Here is a 21,722-nt window from a genome sequence, read left to right as displayed (position 1 = left end):
CCTGCCATGAAACAGCAGCACAAGAAATAAAACACTTTATATGCAGAACAAACTGCTCTGAGCTCAAAAATACTGTTTTCAAGCAAAGAATTAGCGTTCATTCTTTAGCAGCGTTCATTCTTTAGTCATGCGAGAAGCATTGCCTGTAAGCTACAAGGAAGATACACCTGATCAGGAGCCTGAGCTCTCTTTATGGATCAGAATTAGTATTTATCTAAAGAGTTCTGCTGCAGGCTTTCTCACAGTTATATTTTCTGTATAAAACAGTCAAGGATACACATGAGCTTTTGTTATCATCTTCCATGACGTACAAATCTGGCTCAAGACAAGGAATTGTTCTCCTCTCCTAACTAACAATAGCATTCCTTCATCTTCTGTGCACTGATGGAAATTAGGAGGACAGATGCGGCCGTGCTCTAGACCATTCCCGGTTGCACTAATCACTGGTAAGGCCTTATTCAGGTGTCACTGTTTAGTCACAGTGGGCAGGGGTTGCATTCTGCTGGGACGGTTTGCTACCTACACTCACGACACTGAAAATAAAACTTTATTCACAGGCAGACCTAGGGCTAAGAATCTCTGACCGCATAGGCCACTGAAGATGAGACTGGTCTCTCTCTTTTTTGGATTAAGATAAGAGATTTCATTGACTGATGTAGTTGTTGGGCATGTAATGTCCTGTGTCTTGGGTATACACTATCGTATTATATTGCTGTCTATACAAATACAAAATGAAAAAATGTTACATGGCTAGTGTTATCTCCACTAAAGGTTATAAAAAGAGATAGATTCCATCTTTCCAGCTCTTGTACAGATGGTTCTAATGACACAAAACACATTACCTTGCCTGTCATACCTTTGAACACAGAGTTTTGTTGTCAAAAAAAACACACCTGAGGTGCATTTATGTATTCAAGATTTCATTCAAGAGACTCCACTGAAACATGGAAATCAGGATCTTATTTTTCCAACTAACTGTAAGCATAATTAAGTCTTCATGCACGAAGATTCACTAAAAATAGTGTGACGTGTGAGATGTATTTATAAAACATTTTTCCATGCTGATCATAATACAGCATTTTTCCAAATAACTCATTATTATATTGGAAACTTTATGCTATAGAACAGAAATTGACACCAAGAAAACAGTAAAAAAGGAGGCATGTAAGAGGCATGAAAACGAGTATCTAGATTCATGTATGGACATGATTTAACAAGCCCCTGTGAGTTGCAGGAGCAGTAAATATTACCATTTCCTCAACTCTGTGCAAGGGTTGTAACTTGCTGCAAAATAGAGGAAAGCCAAGATGTACCGCAGATGTTTTGCAGGTGTGCACTAGCATAAAATTTTTCCTTAACCAGATATGTCGAGTTCTAGTTATCAGATCTCATAAGAAAGGTAGATTTTTCTGATTTTCTTTTTAAATTAATGCATATATGTGTGGCGTATGTATACCTGATCTGCCTATTTTAAGCTCAGACAATCTTCCTCTACAGCACTCAGTGTGATTTGCTAACAAGTACTGACATAAAAGGACTGTGGCACAATTCAGCACATTCATTCTCAAACCCTTCTCAGCATTCAGTAAATACATGAAAACAGAAATAGTAAAACTGAGTGTGTATTAAGGAAAATTTAAAAATGCGACGACTTTTTCAGAACCACTGTAAGTGGTCATTTCTTCCTTAGTATAAATAAAAACAAGTGTGGCACATAGTTAAGCACTGGTATCTTACCTGTTCTGTATTAAAGCAATGACTTGAGAATACGTCTTCCCAATAACACTTTCTCCATTGACTTTTACAATTCTGTCACCTGTAAAGAAAAAGTTAAACCTGAAATTAATTTGTCTAGACATTTTTTTTATCATTTTTATTTTGTACTTCTGTACCTTACAATAGTCAAGATCATCAGTATGTTAAATTCAAGGTTAGTCCTTTAAAAATGAAAAAAAAAAAAGAACATAAAAGATGCATATTACCACTACATGTAACCATATACAGGAAGTCAAGTTTCTACTCTTTCCTCAGAACGTTTTCAGATGTGGTATCTTATTGTAAGCTTCCAAATGAATCACCTAGAAACTCAAAGAAAGAAAGCCACAAGCAGGTGTAAGCTCTGCCAGAGGTTCACTTCAGTATCCCATCTTCAAAATAAGGCTTTTGATGTATGGTAACTCTGCCCAATTCTTAAGCACATTTTAAATAGACATTTCATTCCAGCACTTAACCTCAAAACAAAACCAAATTTTAATTCAGAACACATCTCTCTTTAAATCAGTACGCATCTCCTTTAACAGCAGCAAATACTGTAATTTTGTACTTCTTCCTTCTGAGAAATAAAGAACAAATATTTGAAAGGATTGTGTTTCCACCTTCCTCAGAATAATCTGGGTCATTTCCAAGACATTACTGTCTCTTCAATGCATCTTGGAACAGTGTAATGGGTTATTTCTTATCCGTATAGATCAATCCTTAGATCTAATATCACTTTTATCTGATTTCTCCAAGTAGTTTGCTGCACCTTCCTCATTAAAAGCTTCATATACTCTAATAGATTAAGTGAAAAATATATCATGTAGAGCTATTTTCAGCTCTTGATGAAAAACTCATCCCATTCTTTCACAAAAAAATAATATTTACGTCATAGGTGATCAGGAGAGCAGAAAGGTATCTTGAAGTTACTAATGAGGAGAAAAATGGTCTAAAGGATTAAAGGTAGGGAGCTTTGGAAAGCTGCTGGAGAAAGAACTGAAAGAAAGGACCTAGGCAAAGTAGCTAAAAGGAATGGCTTTTTCAACATTGCTTTAGAAACTGAAAGCCCTTTTTGTGTTTCTGGTGGTTGACCAAATCAAAGTGAGGAAAGAGCTGTTCACTCTGAATACTCAGCCTGACTTGGTGGCAATAACCTCTAAATGGCCGTGCTCTGTGGAGGTTCCCTATACAGACCCCAGGGATTTCCAGACTTACCAAACAACATGGATCTGTCGACTGTTTTTAAATTGTTCTGCACATAGGACACAACATCATGCAAATAGATTGGTGCGATATTTTCAACTTTATGAAATTTTATATATGCCCTTTATCAGCTGGCCATTGCCCTTTTCGTCACCTGAAAGAGCTCTCGGTTTGTCTCTTGCTTCTCAAGCAACGAAAGAAAGGTTGGTGGCAACATTTAATGGCTTCTAGAAATTCACATGCCTGATAGGCATCTGTGATGGATGGCAAATCCTATCCCACTGTTGCATACACATAGACACGTTATGTAATTAGGCTGAGAAACTGAACTTTCATGAAAATAAAGTTAATTTTGAAATGCTTGGTATCACATCAAAATAATCCTTTCAAAAGTTGCAGGAAAAAGAAATGGTATGATTTGTGCCAAAAAAAAAATATTCTTATTTACAAGCTCTGAACCCTGTCCTGCTAGGTCGTACAGCAAGACTTCCTCTGAACACAGTAGATCCTTCTCTGGAACTTAAACCTGGCTTTTTTCCAGGCTGTTTCAGAACTTGCCCACTGATGTAGATCTTTACTTCCCACTAAAAACTCTAATTAGGAATATCTTTAAAGTAGGTCATATCATCTTATCTATTATTGTGCAGTTATTTTTCGAAGAAACAGACTAGGTTATACACAGCAGTGAAACAAGTCTACTTGAAGCATTCATCCGATCAATCTGCTGAAAAACTCAGGTGGGACATACTGCAGAACTGGTTACAGGAAAGAAGTGGGTGCAGGCAACTCTGCAAAATACAATTTTGCTCAGTTTCAGACACATGCAAAGGGGAAGGCCAGTGCCTATAGTGCAAAAAAGGGTATAGAAGCATGAAGGCTTTTTCTAATAGCTCTCTATCCATCTGGTGGCCCATTAAATATCTTAGATCAAACTAAAAATTAATTTGAATGCACTTAAACCATCTCCCTTTCCACACAGATTTTAGTTCTTTATGTTCTTGCATGTACATAAATGACAGTATGAAGATCAAGATACGGGGAATGCAGATCTATTTTGGCTGGCTGTACTTCAATATTTCTAAAATACTTATGCTTGGAACTCACAGGTATGTTCTTTTTTAATGAAATGCCTCAGAGGTTAAATATAAGAAGTATGATCTTTCTAATTCTAACAAAGGTAATTTTACAGGAGTATTAAAAAATACTCAGAATTAATTGTCTTATATTTAAGATATTGTAACCTATTCTTCAAATTCACAAGAGCATTCCAAGTTTTCTGGTGAGCAGCAGCCAGGCAGGCTCTTGAAACAGAGCTCGTTGATTCTGGATAACGAAGTTTGGGTTGAGACTGTCAAGTATTACAAAAGACCCTGCAGCAGTGAAATGAGAATTGACAAACAAATGTAACTACCTAAACTCACATTAGATTTTTGAGTATTTTCTTTCCATTAGTGCAACCATGAAGCAAAAGCCAAGAGTAATTTAAAAAAAAAAAAAACACAAACAAAAAACCACCACACACCATACAGTTGTTTCTACAAAATGAGAAACGTTTACAGTGTCTGTATCAGAAGTTAAGCAATCTACCTTGCTCATCACTCCCTGAGTGTTTTATAATATAATTTCAAGATAGAGATACAGTAATGTATTTCACCCTAAAGTTTTAAACAAGAAATAGTGGCATGACCTAATTAGATATAACTGCTATCAGCAGTGTGTTTAAGAATAATATTCTGGTAATTTAAAAACGTATTTTCTCATTTATTTTCTGTTCTTTCTTCTGGGCTCCTAAAAATCTCTTCTATGCCTAAAAATAAAATATTCTCTACAGATTTGATCTCTTTCAGTTTGGCAAACACTGAACAGAGTAGAAATTAACATGGCTCCTCTGTACAACTTCAACATATGCTGCACTTTATCAAGCCAAAACATTTCTTTATATAATAGCATTAAAATAATGCCAAAGTAGCCCTTCCCTGAATAACTACTTAAGAAGGAGTTAAAAAATAAAAATGCCTTATGCTGTACAAGTAGGATCTAGTACTGGTTTTGAAGTGTGATTATCCTAGAATATTTGAATTTCTTCAGGAAGAAACATACAGAAATTATTCTGTTCCAGTCAAATGCACGTACGTAACTGTTTTCAAAAGAAATTATCAACATCCTATTATCTACACAAACAGAATCCTTTCATAGAACATGTTTTACCATATGTTTTACCATATTTCTAAGAACAGAAACCTGTGTTTGCAGTGGTATACATCTACATAACTTATTGTTTTAACACTTGTAAGACTTCCCATTCTAACAGAGGATTTTTTTTTTCCTTTGACACTTAAAGTGTAACAAAGTACCTGGCACTTCACAAAAAACATGCTTTCTGCTCTACACTTTGATTAAATCAAGGAACTGAACAAAAATTTGATCGGAAGGGATAGAACGGGATTGTTCCCATATAATTTAAAGGAAGTGGAAAAATTTAAAGGACAAAAACCTGAACGTTTTGAGGTTACCAATTGTCACAAAGCACAAGAAATAGGAGCTTACAGATATCATTTTCCTCCCTTTTCTCTTCTCACATTTTTATGATATACTTATTCTTACCTTTTAAATGATAAGAATACAAAAAGACTAAGACTTTAATGCCTTAGTATATTTTACATAGCACCTCTCGAGAGAACACAATGGCGCTTTTGAGATGAAAAATGCTAGAGGACAGTTTAAAAGAGGTTTCAAACTTCTGAAGGCAAGAACAAGATTTAAAGGGAAGACAGAACTATATGTAGAAGCTTAAATCATATATATTTTACATCATGTATGCAAACTTGCTATTGGTTTTATGGAAGAACCATACCTGTGCAGAGTCCAGCTTCAAAAGCAGGCCCACCCTCTTTAACTTGTTTAACGAATATGGTATCCATTGGCTCCAGTCTATTTCTTTGTTTTCCTGAAAAAGAAATAATATTTCTTAAACACATTTAATTATACTGCATTACAATGTTTTTACCTTAACAGTTATTTTGAAATGTAATCCTATCATGTTTGTCATTACATTAAATACTCAAGTTCAGTTTGGGGTGAGGGAAGGAAGAGAGACCAGGAATACTAAAGACAGCATTTTGTTTAGCTACACTAAAAATCTTTTCGGTGTCTGGGAAAAAAAAGAAAGGGGAGGGAGGTGGAGAGAGAGATGTATCTCAAACTTAAACGTGTGAATATGTCCCAGAAAGCGGTATTTTTCAGGTTCATTTCATCATCTCATTGCTACTTCATTCTCATATTGAGGCCTACGCTATTCAGTAAGAATTACCCATTCCTCTTCTAGATTGCTATCTGGCATAAGCTATGAAGCCAGGCAAAATGAGTAACAATTAGTATTGTAAACTGAAAAATAAAAGTCCACATGAAACTGTAACACTGATTTTCCATCAGTGTTTTTCAGATGCTCCAAGACAAAGTCTGAAGTTTTCTTGAAGATTTATCAAAATTCAAAAAGCAATGTATAATTCAAAATAAATTATAACATCTGCACACGCTGCACGTATCCATAAATAACACAATATAAACATAGAAGTTAATCTACAGTAGTTAGAAACCGTAACACTTGTTTCTTCTTGCTTTCTCAGTATACACTGAATTTCTAGTGTATACTTCTGTTTCACCAGAAACACAGGTGCTTTTATATGCATGCCATCAAATCTAAGTAATTCTTAGTTCAAGTAGCCACTGCTTCCAAATATCAAGGTCGGAGAGGGGGCAGCAGTGCAGTAAAAAATAACACACACACCACCACCCAAAAAAAAAACCAACACACACACCACCGCCTATACAAAAAAAACCCACAAACAAAACCAAAACCCTGCACAGTTACTACCCTTGTACCACACTCTCAGCTGGGGAAGTATCACTGGAGGCTACATGATGAGCCAACCCTGGGGAACTGACACAGGCTGAAAATAAGCTGGATCTGGGCTCCAGTTTACCAGGAAACCCTGACATAGTGGAGAGGGTGGTATAAACTGCAGAAAGAACAGGAACAGCAGGAGAGAATAAAGTGATTGCTTAAAATTGGCACTGCTCATAAAAGAAACACTCCTTGAAACTGGAGTATTAGGTTCTAATCACTTCTTCAGTGACTAATCTTCAACTTGGGAGTAAATAGCACTGTTTTTGGAAGTACTTTCGCTACAGCTTTAAATATCCCACCTGGCCATGTTTACTAAGCCACAGCATTATTTACTGAATATAAAGAAGGCGCCCCCCTTATCCCTTTTTTGTTCCATTTCCGTATGGGAAAAGGTCATTATTTTAAGAATTTTATTATTGCACAAAACCAGACTTCCCTCTGATTCACATTTTTCAAATACAAGTTTTAGCCTAAAGCCTTCATTCCACAGACCCTCAGTGTCCTGCCATTTTACCACAAAACAGCTGAACAAAATGGCTTACTCATACGGCTCTAAATAACTACAGAATGGTAGAGAAGAAGCAAAAAGTTGATTTAATAGAATCAGATAACTACTATATACAAAGCAACTGAATTACAAATCAAGAAACTCCAGCTGGCAGCTCCATCCCCAAATACTTTAAAATTTGATTAGCAGGACACAGCTACAAGACATACAAAATGCTCTTTGTGAACCAAAGCTAGTATCTGTCATCTTTAATCTGCTGATTTAAATAGACACTGAACACATGATGGGTCTCGTCCTTTAAGAGGCAGTAACATTTCAGCAAGTTTAGACAAGCTCCAAGAATAATAAACCCAGATGCCATGAACAAAAGGTTGCTTCAATCACTTACAAGAGTGAAGTTGAAGCATGACTTTTTATCAGACCACCAAACATCCTTCCCAGCGTTCTCACTTCATCTTTCACTGAAGAGATTTACAACCCCAAAAGTGACAATAAAAATAAAAATAATGGAGCTCCCATGGCACATTCAATCTATAACACTTAATATCTGATACTTGTAACCCAACACTAAAGGTCTACCTCAACTTCCTTTACAAAACGCTCATCAAAAAACATTAATGGCCTACTAGTTTGCTTAACACTCCAATGCTACTTCATGCCTTGTCCATACCTGAACACACAAAGCAAGAGGTCAGGCAGATAAGGTTGCTCCCATTTACTATGAGAATACCGTTACTACACTTCCCACTTCTGAGTTAAAAGGGGAAAACCATACTGATTTAGGGAGACCAGAGACTGAAGGCTTCCCTGAACATCTGATTTCTGACTGACTTGCCAGTTACACCAAGAGGTTTTTCAATACCACAGGCACTCACTTCAGGTTTTCACAGATACTTTATGAACTAATTCACAAAGCTGAGTACACGTTAAACTTGCTTCCTTGTCCTACAGGCAGAAGGAGGCTATAGTGAACAGGCATTCTTGTTCCCAAAAAGGTGAACCACCACTCTAAAGATCAAGATCAATTTCAGGACAAAAAAATCAGTATGAAAGGTTTAAAACACTCTTCACATTTGCAGGTTCATTTTACAGCTCAGTAATAACCAAATACAAGTAGAGACGAGAAGAAAACCTAGGAGGACTTTCAAGCTTTGGTAGATGAATACATGCTCTTCTTTTCTCCTTGTTTTTTTTACATATTTGGATACAAACTAAAATTTCTTTCCTCCAGTAACATATAAATGAACTTCCTTGAACATGTAGCATGTTTATATTTTGAGTTTGAAACTCAAGCAAAGCTAAGCAGTATTTTCTGACAGTAGGAGCTAACGATACTTTCTTCAGACCAACTGAGGGGGAATAAATTACGTAGATGTGCACTCAATCACTACAGAAATAAATTCCAAGTAAAACAGGTAACCTAAAAACTTACCCTCATGTCTCAAAATTCAACATTGTGCCTCAATCTCCATTGGGTCCTGTCTGCGCCCAATCATCAGGCAAAAGCAAGATGCTGTCCCAAATGTGAGTCTAAACTTCCCTCCTTCCAAAGCCCTCTATCCAGAGCAGATTATCACAGTGGAACTTTTACACTAGGTTGTCCAGCTCTGCACTAAGTAATGTCAGGCCAGATTCATAATTTTCCTTTCTAGTATTGAAAGGTCTAATTTTTTGGAGCACGCCAGCAATTCCTTACAAGGCAATATATCAAAGAACAGTAAAGCAGCTCACAATACTAGTCTGCCACACACGCAGCCTCACTGTACCCTTGCTGGGCACCAGTACAAGTTGGGAGAGGAGAGGCTGGAGAGCAGTCCTGCAGAAAGGGATCTGGAGGTGCTGGTCCACAGTCAGTAGCGTGCCCTGACAGCCAAGAGGGCAAATCGCAGCCTGGGGTGCATCAAACACAGCATAACCAGTCAGTCAAAAGGCCATTATCCCACTGTATTCAGCGTTCGTGTGGCCTCACCTTGAATACTGTGTGCAGCTCTGGGCCCCACAATTTAAGAAGAATGTGAAGGTACTTGAATGCATCCAGAAGAGGGCAAAGCTGGTGAACAGGCTGGAAGGCATGTCCTATGAGGAGCAGCTAAGGACTCTGGGTTTGTCTAGTTTGGAGAAAAGAAGGCTGAGTAGCAACCTCATTGCTCTCTACAGCTTCCGGAGGAGAAGAAGCGCAGAGGGAGGTGCTGATCTCTTCTCCCTGGCATCCAGTGATAGGACATGTGGGAATGGTTCAAGGCTGTGCCAGGGGAGGTTTAGACTAGACATTAGGAAGCATCTCTTTACCAAGAGGGTGGTCAAACACTGCAACAGGCTTCCTAGAGAGGTGGTCGATGCCCCAAGCCTGTCAGTGTTTAAGAGGCATTTGGACAACGCCTTTTATAACATGCTTTAACTTCTGGCAGCCCTGAAGTGGTCAGGCAATTGGACTAGATGATTACTCTAAGTCGCTTCCAACTGAAATATGCAACTCTATTTGCTGGTGCTTTTCCAGTGCTTGTTACTGCGTACTACTTTGCCTCCTCCCTTCCTCTCCACACTTTTGTAAACAACTTGATAATTAAGCTTTATGTTGCAGACTACCAGCAAGAAAGACAATTTCTCCCAAATCTTCAAATGCAATTGAAAAACAAGACATCACACAAACACAAAGAACAGGTGAAAGGCATGTGCTGCCAGGAACACACTCACATGTGCAAGGAAGCAGTGCAGATGAAAAGCACAACTTCTGTGAAAAAGAATTTACTTCATTTCTCCACAAATGTAGCTGTCAACAGACTGTAGCTTACAGTCTTATGTAAGGGCAGTAAAAGAAATAGAAAAGAATATCAAGTTGCTAACTACACAAGTTAGCTGACCAGAAACTGAAACAATCCATAAAGTTGTCCTTTCCTTTATCGGTCTTGTACGAATGCAAAAAACTCCAGCACGAATAAATGGTCACCAGTCAGGATAAAGTATAACTTAAGTTATTGTCCAGGCAGTAATGTAGTTTTACTAACAGAGCGACTGAAATATTCCCTGCAATGCAATCAACCAGGCCCTTAAGTGACGCTATTCAAACAAAAACATAACTTGAGAGAGGGCAGACTGGTGCCTGAACTTTTACTTCAGTGATTCAGCATCATCAGAAATAAGGTCACAAAATGAATCACTAATATAGAAAGTGCAAGGCAAAAATTCATTGGCTTCAACAAGGATAGTAAGGAAGAAGAAGAGTCTTTATAATGAGGTCCTTAACCTAAACAACCCAAGTTAAGTAGTCTGAAGAAGCACTAACACCTTTTATCAAATGCAAGAAAAATACAGAAAAGCCGTTTATTGCAACAAGACTTTTCCTAGCCAACATATACTTTTTCATAGTTGTAGCAAATCTTCTACTTAATCAGCAATTTTCAACCAAAAAAATACTATTTGCCACTTTCAATGGCCAGTGAGATCAAAGTAGAATCTGCAGAATTAAGAGTAGTATCTTGTTTCAAGTGTTCAAATTAATGTCAAATAAAATTAAATACTTTCTTCATAATACATATATTTATCATCATTTATGATGTAACCTTTATACTACCTGAGTCTAATAGCTGACACTACAAGTCAATACCACCTTCTCAGTCTGACAGGGTATAAAGTAAGCTTCCCATTGTAAAGTTACAAGGAAGCTTTCCTGACAAATATTTGAGATGCCAGAAGTGGCAAAGGGGAGTATGTTGCACCAACGCAGCCATTTGACTTGCAAAATGATAAAATTCTAACATGGTTTTTCTCCCTGTTAAAAGGGACTACTAAGAAAAAAAATAAATACTACTTTTAAACAGATCAGTAGAACTAAGAATTGTTAACATTTATAATTGACTTACGTTTGGTGAGAGGGAGTCAAGCACAGCAAAACTTCTCCTAACTCCCCTAAACTTGCATAGAAATTATTTTTTTTCAGGTGCGAATTCTAGTTTAATTCCCCAAAATGCTAGTTTGGAATACAGCTGCTACAAGGTACATAACTAGCATTATATCAAATGCGGCAACCTTGAGTTAGTTTTTAAGCTACTCTTTGCAGACCAGACAGTATTACTATACCACTCTGTGATTCATCTGGAAAACAAAATGACACAGCAGAAGTTACATTACCAAATTTACCAACAAGCACATCACTCCTCTGTAGTCATTAACCATCTGATATAAAACACAGACAGAAACATCTGAGTCAAAGACTACGTCAAGGATACTTCTCTGATAAAGAACTTTTACATTTTGAAAAGGAGGAAAAAAAAACCCAAAAGAAACAAAACAAAACAACCCCCATCAAAGTGCTATTGCTGACATAGTTCTTCCTTTCTTTTTGACTTGCAGAGCACAAATCTGCAAGTGTTTCAAGACTTTCTTACAAAGTCTCTCTCCTAAGAATCCATTGCTTAAAAACATGTTATTTCTCCTCTTCCTAGAGGGGGAAAAAAAAAAAATAATCTTTTGCTCAGGGCAGCTGAACCATTCTTAGAAATCCTCGTAACACAGGAACTGAATAAAGGCTACAGAGTTTTGTTAACCTTAAGCAGAATATTTTTACTCCTGGCCCTATGCTCAGCAGACAGCAAGGGTGACTTTCACACTAACAAATCACCAGTCCCATCTCAAATTATTAAATTAAGACAGGCTCTTCTGTACATCTTTCTCTGACTCAAGAGGGAGGAAACATTCCTCTTGAGCATGAAGATCTGCAAGTATGCTTTTGAATATCCAAGGCATTTGCACTCGGTTCAACAATGCCGAGCGGCAGTGATCCCTGAGACGCCTTTCAGGCAAAGGGAGAAATATGCACAGCTACAGTGGGACAAATGCTTCTGAACAACCACTGAATCAAAAACCTGCTAATCATTTCCCAAGCTGCTGAAAAAGACATTGCTGAAAGTACAGCAACACTTACGTTTATTAACAGAGATTTCATTTAATTAAATATAAATCACAGAACTGTCAGGATTACATTTAACTGAGAGAGTTCAGCTGAAGACAAATCTGGATTTTATAATCTGCAAACTGAATTTCATACATAGTAAGCATTTCTCCACTAGCAATCCATATCAGAAAAGGAGCCCAAAGGTCTCAGCCCAGCCCAGCCAAAGCTTATTTCACCCCGTCAAGCACAAATTAACTCAACTGAAAAACACTAAGCAAAATACAGTGCCAATGATGAGTCTCAAAGAGGACGATAACTAGTAAAATAGTGCTGTTGAGTCATTTGGCAGAGAAACACCTGGCATTCAACTCTGATTCAGGAAAAATATACTCTGTTATTACTCAAAGCACCTCTGGCATTTTGATTAGGCAACTCAAAGGTGGTATTTCTTCATCTGTATACTCTTCTCTTAAACCATTTGACTAATATAATCTCAACTCTTATCTACGGGGGGGGGCAGCAAGGAAGAAAGAAAGAAAGAAATAATCTGGCATTGTTATGGAAAACATAACAGTTTCAACTTAAATACAAATGCTCCAAAATTAGTATTTCCCATTGCATTGTCAATACCATGATAATTTTTTTCAATTCTCTTAAATCTAAAATGAAACCCTTTCAAGTTTAAAATTTAACCCATGATTAAACAGTCTAGAGGATTTATTTTAGATTTTAGATAAACATAGAGCCATTCAATTTATATCTGTTGTAGTGAACGTCTACAACAGACTCTCCCCTAAATCCATGGAAATGACATTTATGCAGCTCTTAGCATTTTTACTAAAAGTTAAAGATTATTTGAACTCAATAGTAGCCACTGGGAAACACTACATATGTGGCAAGGTGGAAGGCCACTCTGCTGGACATTCTGGATGTACTTTAAGGGAACAAGCAATCATCAGGCTCTGGTCTCAATGGAAAACTAAACGAGTCCTCTTTTAGCATTCTCAAGATTAAGTGTTAAAAATAGAGTTGGATTAAAATCTACAAAAAAGGACAATTTACTGTGGTGCTATCCTAAAGCATTAGTGTTATATACCTCTTGTCTCTTACTCCTATTCCACTATCATATACCTTAGATCATACCATCCCAGTAATCTACAACCTTTCAAAATATTTGCTTTCACATTCACTCTCCTGGTCCTTATCTACCTTGTTCCCATCATCACAGGCACAATTAGTTTATTTCATAACAGACTGGGCTGATAAATGATAATGTTAGAAAACACAGGATTAGATTAAATTAAATCCTGGGAGAAGACAAATCACATTACAGAAATCAACAGTCTGCTTAAAGAAATACAACATCAAAAACTCAAGGCACTATGTAGACAGCAGTAAGGAATAAAAAGCTTTTCCTGCATTTTTTCACTCTTCCCCCAAAGGCTCTACAACGTCAAACTAGACTTGCACAGATCTGAAGGTGCTCAGGTAATAAATTGGAACTATTTAGCTTAGACAATTGAAGGGTAGAAACTTTAATCCATAGGCACATAAAAAAAGTAGCCTGGTGATCACAACAATTTAGAAATCTCAGTGAAAACAGAAAGCTTCAATAGAAAGCACACACTCAGCCTCTGCAGAAAAGGACACTGCGCAATATACCTAACTCACCTTCATTTTTACGGGAAGATAACCTGCTAGTTGCTATAGATACTTCTGCATAGAAACAGGAGATAAAGTAGGAAAATGAGAACATCGTATTAAAAAAAATATTATACTGGATTATAATGATACTAGATTTCCAGGCACTGTGCTAAACATAAGATACCTCACCTCTTGTATGAAAGATGAAATGCCTTTCAGACTATTTCTATATGCTTATCACTGTTCATTTTAATCATGATCCACAACACAAACATTTTGAAAGCAAAACATGTTTTAGGACAAGATACAAGAAACAACCAACCCATTTAATATACTAAACTTGTATTTTGCCAACTACGGCTTCAAGGAGTCTTTGAAGGACAACAACATATGCACCACATTAAGTGCATGATGAAATGGCATGGAGACAGCATGGCAATTGGCAATGGTTTTCTCCAGCACCACTTACCACGTGTTGACAGTGCAAGTTTTTAATACATAATATTACTTTTTTAATAGGTATAGGTATTTTTTAGCTTATCTCCAAGAATTCCTACAACATTCTCCTGGGAGATGTTTGCCTGTGAGATTCCGCTGAAAAAAAAATTTGCAATAGGGCAACTCTAGAAAACGGGAAGAATACTGACAGTATACCATCCTCAAAACACATGAAAGAAATACTCCAAGTTAATACAGGCTGGACAGTATAACAGAAATTCTCAACAAAACAGTAGAAGCTGATACAAATTTCCAGTCAGTGACCAAGGAATCCATTGAGAAGGATCTGCATCTTCTGATAATAGTGCACCTGTTAGAAAAGCATTTCAATAGCTTAGCTTAAGGTCACAACCTGGAGCAGTTAAAAGTGGGAAGGAACAGAAATCTTTCAAATAATAACTACAAAACATTTAGGGTAAATCTGCTGTGATGCCCTTCCAGCAGAAAATGGTGCTGAAGTCCCCTGTAAGGGCAGGACCTGCACATGTGAGGCTTCCACCAGTCATCTGAAGAAAGCCTCATCTACTTCTTCCCTGATCAGGCAGTCTGCAGCAGACACCCACCAAAACATGGGTCTGTCTGCAAATCCTAACCATAAACTCCAAAGCGGATCCCCATCCACCCAAGCCAGAGCTTCACGCATCCCTGCTGCTCTCTTAAAAACTCGACAACAAACACAACTTGACCTCTGTGGTCTCCCAACTTATCCTTCCCAAAGTGCTTGCACCTATCCACCACGGCTCTAGCCCACTCCTGTGAGCCATCTCACCACGTCTCTGTGACCTCAATGAGATCCTAGCCCTGCAACTGCATGCATTGGACTTCCCATTCCCCCTGCTTCTTCCACGTGTTGCATGTGTGAGTGCACGGGGGCTTCAGAGAGGCCCTCAAAAAAGGCATGAGAGCTCTCCCCATCATACTGTCCTGTAGGCACTCCTTTACTCATGTGCATACAACATGAGGTGGTCCCCTTCTGTCCCAACTGTTGACCATGAGGTGTTTCCTGTCCACAGCATCCTAACCCTTTTGCTTGACAACCTGATCCACCGCTTCCTCACTTGCTTCCTGGCCATCATCTCCCTCCTGTGTCATTCTTAGTTCGCACCTCTGCTGGACAAATTTGCATTACCTTTTATTCCAAATGCTTTGAAACCTTACTGCTTACCAAAAGCAAGATTAATACAAGCCAGGAACATGATCGAAATATATACTAAAAAAAGCTGCACTAAAATTCTATATCAGAACATAAAACCATATAAAAATATTTCTTTCGCTGTTAGAATACATCAAACCTGGCACATGCTTTTATCTTCTGCCCTCTAGACTTAATTAGGTACTCAGCTCCTTTGAAAAAAAATATTCAAGTGCTTTCAATAAAAGGCAATAGTAATAGAGATCACAGAATCATAGAATGGTTAAGGTTGGAAGCAACCTCAAAGATCATCTAGTTCCAACCCCCCCTGCCATGGGCAGGGAAACCCTCAACTATACCAGGTTGCCCAAAGCCTCATCCAACCTGGCCTTGAACACTGCCAGGGATGGGGCATCCACAACTTCTCTGGGCAACCTGTTCCAGTGCCTCACCACCCTCACAGTGAAAAATTTCTTCCTTATATCTAATCAAAATCTGCCCTCTTTCAGTTTAAATCCATTGCCCCTTGTCCTATCACTACACACTCTTGTAAAAAGTCCCTCTCCAGCTTTCCTGCAGACCCCCTTTAAGTACGTTTTACTCTGCACTCACCTACTCAAGTCTGTAAATGCTGAACCTGACAAAAATCTCAACTTTTAAAGGTAAGTTTAACCTGTGAAAAGGGCAAAGCAGAAAGTGCACGTAATTAGAAATCATCACTCAAAAATCAATACACAAAAAAAAGATGACAATTTTGCACTGGCCCACGCTGCTTCCCCAAAACGAAAAGCTTGAACCCCCTTAGCTCAGACTTTGAGGGAGGAAAGCTCAAGTGAACTATCATCTACAGACTTCAAAAGAAAAACGTTTACCATGAAGGAATTTCCGTTGCTCGCCAAGCCAGCGCTCCGCAGCGGCAGGTTTCCCGGAGGACTCGAGGGGCAATACAGGCCGCTCGCCGCCAGATGGCCCCGCCGGCCGACACCGCCCCGCGGCAGCGGCGGGCCCCGCGCGGCTGCTTGCTGCTCCCAAGCACCTCGGCCCGGTTTTCCAACGTAAACTACTTCAAGAACCCTTGCGATAACCCTTCACAGAATTTCTGGTATAGCTGCTTTTGCTAAATTAACATGGCGTTTATGAACATGAAAATTAAGATACCATTTTCCTCCTCACAAGCTACCTATTCACCTCATTTGGAATGGGAGCAACTTGTAGCTATGTACCTAAGAAACTATTTCATCCTCTTCTGTCTCCCAAGATCACATGAAATGCTACAGAAAAACGTCTTACACTCCTCTTTGTCTCGTTATTTTTAGAGGTATAAAGGTATAATGCACAAAACTGGCAGGTCAAGTTCTGCTGACACCTACATCCTCCGCCTCACAGGCACCTCTTCTTCTCTTTCCAGAAGGAGCACAAGTCAAACCTTCTCTCCTGCTAATGAGAATATCCTTATCTTTCCAGAGCACTCTGTGCCCTTTGATCTGTATTTCAAGGCATACAAGGTACTACGTCACTATAAATAAGCGACAGTTGACCTATGATTCACAGTTTAAGTAGCTACACAAAAATCTCCGGAAAGTAATCTTGCTCCCACCTGCACAGGTCTCACAGTGAACCAAATACACGTTTGTTTGCTGTTGTTCCTTTGCTGAAAAACAGATCTCAGATAACACTTTAGATAAACAGAGCCACATTTGCATCTTAGCTGATCCAGCTCTCCATGGGAGAATACTGCAGAACTACTTTCTCTAGACCACAAGTGGTATCTTCCATGCTGGGCTGGCACAGAGGACTGATTCCTTTCCCTTCCTAAAGGAATGTATTTTTTCTAAACAGATAAAGGAGGTTGCAAGTTTGGGAGGTGGATGGGGGGTGATGAGGAATATGAAGAGATTGACTTATTGCTATTTAACAAGCAGGTGATGACAGCTGAGCAAGACCAGGAGGATGAAACGGACGAATTCATCTGCTTCCAAGAGGAAAGTAAGAAAGTTCAAGTAAATTCCTATTTCCTACAATGCTTCTAATACATCACAGTTACACACAAAAAAACTGAGAAAAAAGGTTCAGACACATTCTCTGCCTTCCAACTGAACGAGATTTTTAAAAAGTACATTGAAATCAGGAACCATTCTCTGCTACAGTGGAAAGCAAATTGTAACCCACCAGTAAAACACGGATTCACCCTATGCTGTCTCTGAGTAAAGGTACCCACCTTTGAACAGGCCTGTCCTTAACAAGTTGCACTGCATTGCCAGATGAAGCACATCCTGAAGCCCTGCACATTACATTCGCAGGCACCTCGTCTGCACACCTTACCATCATGACAGACTGGGAAAAACTGAAAACCCAATTTCCTTACCTAAATCAACACGTTCCTCACCCTTCTAAGGAAACAATAATATATCAGCAAAGGGGACCATAGATTAGAAAACAGCTAAATACCAAAGAGAAATTTAAATTGAGTGTGACTGAAAGGTAGCACCAATTAATAAAAAAAAGTTAAATGGTGAATTAACAAAGTGAGCAGACACAAGCAAATATGAAAGGAAGAAAGCTATGAAAATGGAGGGGAATTGACAGGCATAACCTAAAATCTAAGTGATTTCTCCATCCCTCGTAAATCAAGTGCAAGAATTTATTCACACATTTTAACTGACATCACTGAAGCATGTTTCATGGATCTCTTAAATGTACATGAGAGTATGAAAACTGACTAAAGTTAGATCTGTACTATTAAATACTGAAGAAAGCATCATGAAGCTAATAGGAATAATAGTTTTCAACTTGTTTTTAATTTTATGGATAATTTTTACCATCATTACCAACACTAGGTTCATATACTTATGTGTTACTTTTATTAGATTAAGTTGCAAATAAATTCAAATTTCATATTGGCTACTCTTAGACACACTTACAGCACTTTTTTTTAAATGCCACGTATATAAATATATCCATGAGACTCAAATCCTTTACAGTAGAACTTGCACAGATAACAGTGGGTCTTACACACATACCAAATTAATAGAGTGTGAAACTTTGGCACTAAAAAGGTAACACAGCTGGTGTCTTGTCTTCTAGACATATACATGACAAGGTGATACACACACCACAGAACTGATACAGCACGTATTTTCATTAGCTTAGTGGCCACGCAAACACCTACACTAAGTAAGTGAAGCTAAAAGACAGATATTTTCTTTCTTTTGCTCCAATGTCACGAAATTCAATAAGCTTGATGGTCACATTAAAGTGATGTTACTCTTAGGTAGCTACTGAAGTGTATTACACATCTGAAGAGAAATGTTCAACATATTGGATCTGTGAAAGAATAAAAACACTACATACCTTGTCTATTCCCATTCTCTTCATCCTAAGGAAAAAGAAAGAGTAAAATATTAAAAAATCCAATAAACAGAAAAAAATGCATAGGCATCTATAAGCTACTAGGACTTGAAGTGAATTTGTAAGATTAAGTCTGCATTCTGGTATCTCATACTTTTTCACATTCAACTTCACATTAAGGCTTTCATTTTGATAACGTAGTGAAATACCTGTTTTTATAAAAAAAAAAACTCAACAACTAAGCACAGTTCCATGAAACATCTTCACAGAAACAATACGAACAGAATTATCTGAAAACAAATGTACCAAAACCCCCAGAACACTGTCATGAAGCCTTATACTGCACTGTGTGTTGTTGCAAGCATGTTTCCACCTTGAAACCCAGACACGAGAGGTTATACTTTAACCATCTAAGGATTCAAAGCTAAGTAATATGCAAGAGACACAAAATATTTTGTAGGTAAACTCTGAATATGCTTCCTGAAATTTGAAATATCGAGGATTTTTTGCCTTCAGTACTATTGTCTAGAGAAAAATACCTACCCCAAACACTATTTAGTAACAACCTTGAAGATTCTCATTCTGCTCATTGCACTATATATAAACAATCCTAACTACCAGCTATCACTGACAGTCCTTACAAAAAAAAAAAAAAGAAAATAAATCACACAACTGGAATGTACTAAGGAAGAAGAGCACGCTTAAAAGAGAAAATGATACTTAAGTTACTTTCTTGTCAATATTTACATAAGAATGAAAGGCTTTTGAAACATCATGGCTAATCTCTTCTACAAAATTCTACCATTTGAAAAGCACAGTTGTTTATTTATGGAAACACATGCTTTCTTACTGATCCTTAACTTTATGCAGTAATAAACTTTAAACCTAAATACAACTTCTTGGACTAATACATATGATTTGGGAAGTATTTCTAATAATTCACCTGAGCTAATGAAAATACCTTCGTCCTGAAGGAAAGAAGGAGCAAGGAGACGATCACAGAAATAATCTTCAGCTGTATATTCCCTCCTACTTTTAAATGGATTCATTCCATTTGAATGAAAGGTCTTTTGCATTTAAACACAAATCACTATCTTTTTCATATTAAGTATTTTTAAAGCAATTGCACACTGATCTGCGCAAACTATTCAAGAGAGGAAGACTTGAAGAAAAAGAGGGAGTAAGACCTTGAAATGAACGCTATAAAATTATGAGGATGAGACAAATCTCTCCTAGGTGCAATACATTTCCTATGAGACATACGAAAGTTCTGCTGGAGCTTTGTAAAATACTACATAAAGGTTAACTTTAAGGAAGAAAAAACTAACAAAAGAAACCCCTCTCCCCAAAAATAGAGGTAATAGAGATCTGATACTCATTCTGCTTCTAAAAAGTCATGATAATTACCATTACCACCCAAACTTTGAGAGCAGCAAACAACATATCCTTAAGTTGGACAGTCCTGTCCGCTCTATACTTTGGAAAAAATACCACACTAGTAGACAAGTACTGTTAAAATTTATTATTTTATCTCTTGAAGTCCTGTAACAGCCAGTTCGTTTTCAACTACAATCACCCAAAAGAACAGCAGTGAAGAATTAGACAAGGCTAACATCTGCATGTCTCTAGTTTCCACTCAATCTGTCAAGTCAAAACACATCTTTAGAACTTCGAATATTAGAGCTCATAGTCTGGAAAATGTGGGTCACATGGTGAAAAGTGAAAAGTGAAAAGTTAGCTAATATAGAACTGCATTATTTATGAAATACTGTTGTGGGTTTGTCAGTTTGTCACCCGGTATGCAAAGCTCTGTTATAAAAGACAGCTGCAAAACATTAGTTTTTCATGGTATCAAGCCAATGAGCTCAGGCCTTCAAAACTGGAATGCTTTATAACGCAAATGTTTTGGAATTAGCTTTCCCTCCCACATTTACCTCTTACACACTGCAAGATGTTAGTATATGCTGCTTCCATATCCAAAGTCATTTTCTTTTCCTCACCTGCTTGCTTCTCAGACTGATCGAACTTGGAGAATGAACTTCATATGCAAAAAATAGCGTGATGCTGACTAAAAAAATCCCAATAAACATCTGTTGTTAAAAGCATGATTTAATGTAGGCTTTTTGCAATGGTAGCTTAAGAAATCTTCCACACACTCCCTATTCACTTTCTTAAGAGAAAGAAGGCACGGGAAGCAAGAAGGATACCTAATGAGTTATTCCTGAATGTGCAGCTATTCCCAGTTCAGTATGTGGCCCCACACAAGCACAGCCAAGTACTTCTGCCAAAATGAAATGTGTTAAACCACAATCTCAGGTTCCAAGATCATCTTTCACACCGTCCTTCACACAGGGCTGTCCCTCCCAAAAGACCTACCAAAAAATACTTTCTTCCATAACCTTTCTCTATCATTATGTTTAAAAATTAGTTAATAACAACTACAATGAGAAAACAGTCCCTTGATTTGCAGTCAATTAGCTGTTTTGTGCAGGAATCATTAACAGATACTAGAACTTCACACAATATCCTGAATTTGATTTGGACCTGCAGTACTATGTACATAGTAAATGTTAAATGAAATACATTAAATATAATATAAAAATATAATATATATATATACACTAAAAAGAGAAATAGTATAGATTAAATACAACATACTAGTATTTGGTAGGAAAATATGTGGAGATATTTCCCTGAATTAATTATAACCAATCAATCATGTTCAATCATTTCGACAACAGCAAGAAAGGTGTGTTTTCCAATCAGATGTAAATGTCAATGAGAAAACAAAGCTTTATGGATACCCTGCATATGCAGTTGTGCGGGTCACTGTCAC

At 37.7% G+C, this 21,722-nt stretch overlaps 1 protein-coding gene across 4 annotated transcripts in view; it reads right to left on the bottom strand.

Annotated features, from left to right (window-relative positions):
- The window catches only part of ARHGAP21 (Rho GTPase activating protein 21), an 87,931-nt gene that overhangs the window by 46,304 nt on the left and 19,905 nt on the right, over positions 1-21,722 (bottom strand). For all 4 annotated transcript variants that reach the window (XM_086614275.1, XM_086614277.1, XM_086614278.1 and 1 more), the window contains 3 exons: positions 18,890-18,914; positions 5,813-5,905; positions 1,738-1,816 (listed from right to left, as the gene is read on the bottom strand). In XM_086614275.1, coding sequence (XP_086470401.1) covers positions 1,738-1,816; positions 5,813-5,905; positions 18,890-18,914 — 197 coding nt within the window. The remainder of the gene's footprint in view (positions 1-1,737; positions 1,817-5,812; positions 5,906-18,889; positions 18,915-21,722) is intronic.

The sequence above is a fragment of the Tauraco erythrolophus genome, chromosome 7, assembly GCF_009769465.1.
Source record: "Tauraco erythrolophus isolate bTauEry1 chromosome 7, bTauEry1.pri, whole genome shotgun sequence".
Classification (NCBI taxonomy): Eukaryota; Metazoa; Chordata; class Aves; order Musophagiformes; family Musophagidae; genus Tauraco; species Tauraco erythrolophus.
The sequence above is the reverse complement of the archived record's forward strand: the minus strand, read 5'-3'. Positions and strand labels throughout refer to the sequence as shown.